Source organism: Ornithorhynchus anatinus, chromosome 9, assembly GCF_004115215.2.
Source record: "Ornithorhynchus anatinus isolate Pmale09 chromosome 9, mOrnAna1.pri.v4, whole genome shotgun sequence".
Lineage (NCBI taxonomy): Eukaryota > Metazoa > Chordata > Mammalia > Monotremata > Ornithorhynchidae > Ornithorhynchus > Ornithorhynchus anatinus.
Genome location: NC_041736.1, coordinates 20,906,735 through 20,914,699, shown reverse-complemented (window position 1 = coordinate 20,914,699; position 7,965 = coordinate 20,906,735). Strand labels below are relative to the sequence as shown.

At 41.7% G+C, this 7,965-nt stretch overlaps 1 protein-coding gene across 1 annotated transcript; it reads right to left on the bottom strand.

The window, feature by feature from the left end:
- Positions 1-365: 365 nt before the first annotated feature.
- PJVK (pejvakin) lies at positions 366-6,330 on the bottom strand. The gene is made up of 6 exons (XM_029072336.2): positions 6,120-6,330; positions 4,621-4,816; positions 3,282-3,423; positions 2,447-2,564; positions 1,348-1,446; positions 366-761 (listed from the first exon to the last, which is right to left on the bottom strand). Exons 1-6 carry the CDS (start codon positions 6,328-6,330, stop codon positions 469-471), a joined length of 1,059 nt encoding a protein of 352 aa, XP_028928169.1. The 3' UTR covers positions 366-468.
- Positions 6,331-7,965: the final 1,635 nt, after the last annotated feature.

Genomic DNA, 7,965 nt, shown 5'->3' with positions numbered 1-7,965 from the left:
GCTTCTCAATACAGTCTTCATCCCCATTTTCCAGATGAGGGAACTGAGGCACAGAGAAGTGATGTGGCTTGCCCAAGGTCACTCAGCTGACAAGTGGCAGGGCCAGGATTCAAACCCATGACCTCTGACAACCAAGCCCGGCCTCTTGCCACTGAGTGCCTGGCGCAGATTAAGCACTTAATGAATACCAGAATTATTATTATTGTTAGATAATTTAAAGGATTGGTATCTTGAGGAATAAATCAGGTAACTGCCATTCTTTGGAAGTGACTTTAAGGAATTTTTGAATCCAGTTACTACATAATCTGGATATGAAATGAACATGAAACATAAGCAAATGATTTGTCGAATATTTTGGATTTATTCATATCAGGAACAATTCATTAACTCAACCCAAAGTGGCCGATTTTCGGAAGCACTGTGACACCATCCGACCTGAAAGTTCGGTTGAGGCAATTTTAACCAAATTCACCTCATTCTCTTGTGCCAAAGATCAAAGCAGGGAACAACATGGAGCCTCACGTACTTCTGTCCATCGATGGAACAATCAAAGCATCCATACACAGTTTCCCGTTTATGATTCCCCATGCCACATAAGACACAAGGCCCTTTGGGGATGTTGTGATTAAGTAAGTTGACTCGGATATGGGTCCCTTCTCTGACAGAGACGTCAGCCATACTGGTGGGTTTTTCATAGTAGTCTGAAAATAGATCATCCAAGTAGAGGTCAGAGCGAGAGATGGCATCCATCACCCTTCTATCTGGAAAAAAAAAAGGGAACGCATTCGATCACTTGACACATATTAAGTGTTTAGTAAATATCACTGGGGAAAAAAAGAAAAAAGAAATTCCTAACCGGGAAAATTAATATAACCTTTTTGTTAATAGTCATGAACAATACAGTCATCTTAAAGGGACAAATATCTTAACTCTTAAATGCTCCAGAAAAGTTCTGATTAAAATTGATTAAACTATATGCATGTACGTATAGTCCTCTAGATGGTAAGCTCGTTGTGGGTAGGGAATGTGTCTACCAACTCTGTTATATTGTACTCTCCCAAGTGCTTATTTCAGTGCTCTGCACTCAGTAAATACTCATTAAATGCCACTGATTGATTGACTGAAATTGACAATTTCTCCTGTGATGAGAGATTGCTCATTCATTAATCTTATCAGTGTTATTTATTGAACACTTACTATGTGCAGAGCACAGTACTAAGTGCTTCAGAGAATACGATGCAGCAGAATTAGCAGACACATTCCCTGCCTTTAATGTTATTCCTAAAGGGAAACCATGCCTTCAAAATACCCTTTAATAAGTGTCTTGGATGATAACAAATGACATACTTCGTTCAAATAGGATATTTCTTATTCTGTATAGCAGTGCAAATGTTGCAGTTTCCTCTCTTTCAAATCCTCCTTTTGACACTGAAGTGAAACAGAGTTCTGAGAAAAGAATTAAAAAAGCCCTTTAGAAAAATGAATGTTTTTTTTAAGACGATGAGGTCACAGATGAAGCAGTGTGCTTTAAAAACAATTTCAAACAACCCTAGTCAAAAGGCTGACAAAAGAATCGCAGGAGAGGTCTTGGCCCACACAGTTCCAAAGAAATTTGTTCCATTTCTTTGGTTTGCGTTGAATACCGGACGATCCCTACGTTGGCTATTTTTGGTTATTCTTTCCCCAAATTTGGCGTTATTCCACTAAGCGGCTCCATTAATCTCTCCAAGCAAAAGCCTCCAAGGCAAATACACTCACGTATTTTCATGTATTCAAATTCTAATGAAAACGGTTTCTACTTGCATATATGGAAAACAGAACAGGGATCTCTGACTTCCTGCGTTTACAGTGGTGCACAATTTTGCTAGTAGAGTTGTTGGTATGGAATGGGCAATTAATTCGGTCGTATTTATTGAGCGCTTACTGTGTGCAAAGCACTGTACTAAGTGCTTGGGAGAGTACAATGTATGAAAGAGTGATCTCCGGGAATGGGGCCTGAAGTCCAGACCATTATAATCCTCCTTCCACTCTCTTGTTCTGTTCATTCATTCATTCAATTATATTTATTGAGCACTTACTGTGTGCAGAGCACTGTACTAAACGCTTGGGAGAGTACAATATAGCAATAAACAGGGACATTCCCTGCCTAGAATGAGTGTTCCACTTCCACTGGACCTGATCTACCTTTCTTCCTCTCTTCCCCTCTTTCACTGCCACTGTGGCAGGACTATCATCTTGAGTAACAAGTGCTTAACAAAATACTATTACTCTTTTTATTATTATTATTATTATTATTAGATCAATAAATCCAACACAAGGACCCAACAATGATACATCAGAAAACAGGATTTGATTTTATGTTAGAGAATTTGTTAAATAACCCTTCTAAACAAAACATTTTTAAAGTCTCAATACCGTACGTGTTTCATGCAGACAAGCCGCTTACCAAAGTCACCATCCAAGCGAATGTAAAGTTCAAAGACACTGAATGCTATAGTTGTGTGTGCAGGAAAAACAATAGCTTTGTCTCTTCCCTTGGGATTTTGGTCATCGATAATATGGAACTAAATTTTAAGAAAGGAACACATGATTTAGCAAGGAATGGGCCATGGAAGGGAAAAGTTTCGGGATGAAACAAAAAATTAAGCCAAGTAATATTTGTTTCAGTTGCAGTCTATTTTAAAATACCACTAAAATCACGAAGTGTGATAAGCTTTTATGAGGCCAAATGTATCTCCACACTTTTCTTTTTAAAATGTTTTTCTTAATTGAGATCTTAAGGTGTATATGAATTGCATGTTACACACCTGAGTGGTAAACACCCCATTTCCTGTGATGAATTATCAGTCATATTTATTGAGCACTTACCCTAAGCAGAAGATTGTACTAAGTGCGTGGGAGAGTACAATATACAGATACTTTCATATATTCTCATCTAGAGGGCGAGACAGTGGGCACTTGATAATGCCATTATTGAATCCCTGACTAGCATTTGAGAAGCAGTGTGGCCTAGTGGATAGAACATGGGCCTGGGAGTCAGAAGGACCTGGGTTCTAATCCCGGCTCTGCCACTTGTCTGCTGTAGGATCTTGGGCAAGTCACTTCACTTCTCTGGGCCTCAGTTCCCTCATCTGTAGAACGGGGATTAAACCCGAGCCCGATGTGGAAAAAGGACACTGATTACCCCCGCGCTTAAAACAGCGCCTGGCACATAGTAAGCGCTTAACAAATACCACAATTAATATCATGAGCTCTTTGGAAAGAGAAGCAAAGATACTTACTCTCATGGCTTCCCCACGCATCCCCGCGTGCACTGATAATGAGCACTGCCGTGTTGTCCTGATGCTCTCCATGACCACACACAAGATGGCCTTCTTATTCTCCCTTGATTGACGGATGAGGCAGTGATCGAAGTTGATTTTTCTAAAATGGAGAAGAGGGAACTTGCACACGAAATGCTGAGTTTGAATTAGCATCCTCATGACTGTAAGCTTGCGGTTGTCTGTTATTGTTATATTGTGATCTCCTGAGTGTTTAGTAAAGTGCTCTGCACACAGTAAGTGCTCAATAAATCCGATTGATTGAATTAATTAATGAGGCCTGGAGGCCATTTTTCCTGGGAGCCACTAAAAGAAACACTGACTTCGGTTCAGAGGGGCTTTAGGAAGCCATCGAGGTGATAGAAATTAGGTAATACACTTAAAATAGATTTAGTACACTTTCCCTCTCATTTCAGTTTTTTGCCTTGTTTTCTTGGGAATGTGTGTTTATACGGGAAATCTGAGCACCTGCTTTCTTAGTCTAATGATATAGGCAAACAATCAATGGTATTTATCAAACGCTTAGTTTTTTGCAGAGCACTGTACTAAGTGCTCTGGAGAGTACAATGCAACAGAATTAGCAGACACATTCCCTGGACACACCCATCTTACAGTCTAGAGGCAAGGAACTTTGGAGGGGCACAGTTCCAGCCTCGGTGGGGAAGACGGTGGCTGCTTTGTTTTTTTTTAATGATACATGTTAAGTGCTTACTATTTGCCAAGCACCGTTCTAAGCCCTGGGGTAGATACAAGTCATTCAGGTTGGACAAAGTCCCTGTCCCACATGGGATGCACACTCTTAAATCCCCATTTTACAGATGAGGTAACTGAGGCCCAGAGAAGTGAAGTGACTTGCCAAAGTTCACTCAGCAGATACGAGGCAGAGCCGAGATTAGAACCCTGGTCCTTCTGACTCCCAGACCCTTGCTCTATCCACTAAGCCACACTGCTTCTCAAAAGCTGAAACGTCTAGTCAGGTTTTTGTATTGAAGGAGTCAATGAATCCTGAAGTGAAGGAAGAAGCAGCGTGGCCTAGTGGATAGAGCATGAGCCTGGGAGTCAGAAGGACCTGGGTTCTAATCCTGGTTCTGTCACTTGTCTGCTCTGTGACCTGAGGCCAGTCACTCCATTTCTCTCTACCTCAGTTCCCTCATCAGTAAAGTGGGGATTAAGAAATGGAGATTAAGACTGTGAGCCCCACGTGGGACAACCTGATGACCTTGTATCCCCACCAACGCTTAGAACAGTGCTTGGCAAATAGTAAGCGCTTAACAAATACCATTATTATTATTATACTGACCTAGTGGTAAGTTCTTTGAGTAACGTTGGGACTTCCACTTCATGCTTGGTCACGACACCGAACGAAGCTTTCACTGCAACGGAATCTGACCCAGCGACATTTACCCCGACATCAGTCATCATATGATTTCCTCGTCTCCCAGAGAGTGAAACATCTGATTTGTCTTCGTAGTTCAGTAACTGGTAAGATGAGATGCCTTAAAAGGAAAAACAAGCAAACGAGCTATCGGTGCCTCAGAATTCACCTACCACGATGGGAGGGAGTCCCTTCTGGACCAAGCTCAATCCTCAGGTCCCACTGCTCTCTCGAGATCCTCACTGGCCCGGCCATAAGGTCAAACCCGACTGGCTCCAGGCAGGCTTGGGGGGCACCTGGAAACTTTTCTCCATCTTGGGCATCTGGGGACCACTGCTTGGGAGTAAGTTCCACTGAACCAGCATTAGCTGGGGATGCACTTTTCTTTTTTAATGGTATTTGTTAAGCTCTAATTATGTGTCAGGCACTGTACTATGTGGGGGTGGGGAGGTAGATACAGCTAATTAGCTAATCAGATTGGACACAGTCCGTGTCTCATATAGGGCTCACAGTCTTCATCCCCTTATTACAGATGAGGCAAGCGAGGCCCGCAGAAGTAAAGTGGTTTGCCCAAGGTCACACAGCTGGCAAGCCACAGAGCCGGAATTAGAACCCAGGTCCTGCTGACTCCCAGGACCATGTTCTATTCAGTAGTCCATGCTGAATGCTGAAATAGTATATAGTTCTGTTCTTCAAACCCCATAGAACTCTCTTAATGCCAGAAAATTCCCATAAAATGCCAAAAAGAATTCTTCAGAACCTATTGCTAAAATACCATTTGAAGTTTCTGTGTTTCAACTTCTCCATGATTTATAATCTCCAAGATTTCTCAATCTACAAGAACATTTATCAATGCTTAAAAAAAATCACTCTCCCTAAATACAGAAGGTCTGCAGGTATGCTATCCAACTACTGTATCCAAGATTTGTTTTATGAAATGAACTACTTAATGGAAATGAACAAGAAAATAGGAAATTGCTTTGCACTCAGGGTAGGTAAATTGCTATACTAATGGGATATGTGTGGTGGTGGTCTGTGACTATCGTTTGAAAAGCAAAATCCAGAAGATGTTTCTATATTTCACATTGGCATACGTGGCTGAAAAGGCCAGAATCCACGTCACAACACACACGTACACAAAAAGTGTCCTTTTTGCACAGCTGGATGTGTTTTTTGCAGTTCCTAATGCTGTTTTTGCTTACACTTAATATGTTTCTTCACTGTAAGCTCATCATGGGCAAGGAACGTGTCCGTAAATTTTGTTGGATTGTACTCTCCCAATCACTTAGCACAGTGCTCTGCAAATAGTAAGCACTCAATAAATACTATTAACTGATTGATTCTTGTATTCAGGTTACCAGTTTTGTTACAAATATACTGTCTGGCTAGTCCAAAATAGACTTTTCAAAACTATAAGAACTTACCAGCCGAAATGTCTCTGTCTCCCTGGAGAATATCTTTGAGGGTGAAAGGTGTAGAGGTAAATTTAGGTCTTTGAAACAGAACACATCTCTTCTTTTTAACCACAAGGCTCAGAGGTTGGTATTTGTCAGCTTCGCTTAAGCTTGGCACCGGAACCAATCTCCCTCCATCGCCAACTTGCTTAACGAAGTTCTTCGTAGCGGCGGCAAACATATTGATATAGTAGAAGTAGTGATAACATTTATTGCGTGTCCACTGGGTGCAATGCACAGTATAAAATGAGTTCTTAAAAGCTTCATCAACTGTAAATCCAAAACGTCAAATCCACGCTAAAAATCACCCAACAAATGAAACCAAATCTTGCTTTCAGTTAGCTTCTCCCTACTTGCAAAAGAGAGTCAGCATTTGTTTCCAGTAACTAGTTACCTCAGTGTATAATTCACAACTCCTCTCATCTCCTCTCCTGCAACAGGGTGGATGAATTATACATAAACGGTGTAAAATGATATTTTACCAGCAGCGAGACTACAGGGTAATCGTATTCTGAATGACTAAAAAACTATCGTATAATTAAGAGACAATAAGGGTCATACTGGTGGGCTGGGGGAAGGGTAGAGGATGAGAAGCCCATGTTTTCAGAAGAATGCACCTGGCCCATTGCTGTTGATCAGTCAGCCAATCGTATTTACTGAGTGCTTACTGAGTGTAGGGCACTGTACTAAGCACTTGAGAGAATACACTATAATAATGTAACAGACACATTCCCTGCCCGTAATGAGCTTAGTCTTGAGGCGGAGACCAACATTAATATAAGTAACTAAATTTCAGATATGTACATAAGTGCTGTGGGGCTAGGAGGGGGACTGAATGAAGGGAGCAAGTCAGGGTGGTGCAGAAAGGAGTGGGAGGAGAGGAAAAGAGGGCTTAATCAGGGAAGGCCTCTTGGAGGAGATGTGCCTTCAATAAGACTTCGAAGAGGCGGGGAGTAATTGTCAGTTATGAGGAGGGAGGGCGTTCCAGGCCAGAGGCAGGACTTGGGTGAGAGATCGGGGACGAGAGGTCAGCGGCGAGAGAGACGGGATAACTGACTGTTGATAGTTGACTGTCACCCCATTGGCACAGGCACAACTATTGAGCAGGTACCTGAAACAAGGTGTCACACCAGAAATCAATGCAACTTCCTACTGCCCGTCCATAGTGATCTTAATTGTGCAAGAAGGGTGATGAGTTGAATACATTTGGGAATGACTCTTGAGCTGCTTCAAATGCTCATTTCTTGGCCGTGGTAGCAGCTTACCTAGGCTATAAGAGAATTCCTTGACAGTGTGGTTTTAGGACTACATCATGCATGTTTGGCAGTATTTTGAATCAATTTGGGCTATCGATAATAAACCTAGAAAAGTGCTCATTTTCAATATAATAATCTTAGTATAATTTTTTAAGATTTTGTTCATCCATCCAACAGTCTGGGTCTCACATTTTGCTTGCTGTGTGACCTTGGACAAGTCATCTGGCTGTGCCTACATCATTTTCTCACCAGTAAAATGGGGGTTAAATGTCTGTTTTCCCTCCGTCTTAGAGTGTGAGCACAACTAAAATCAGTGGTATTTACTGAGCATTTACCTTGTACACTAAGCACTTGAGAGAGCGCATTGCAACAGCCCCATCTGAGAGAGGGACTGTGTCTGATCTGATTCTGTTGTGCCTACCTCAGGGCTTAGCACATTTTATATGTTTAAAATATGGCACAATATTTTTGGCAGAATAGGGTCTACTGACCATACATTACCAGACTTGGCAGCCCAGGTGAAAGCAAAGCTTTATGAGAAGCAGTGTGACCTAAAGGAA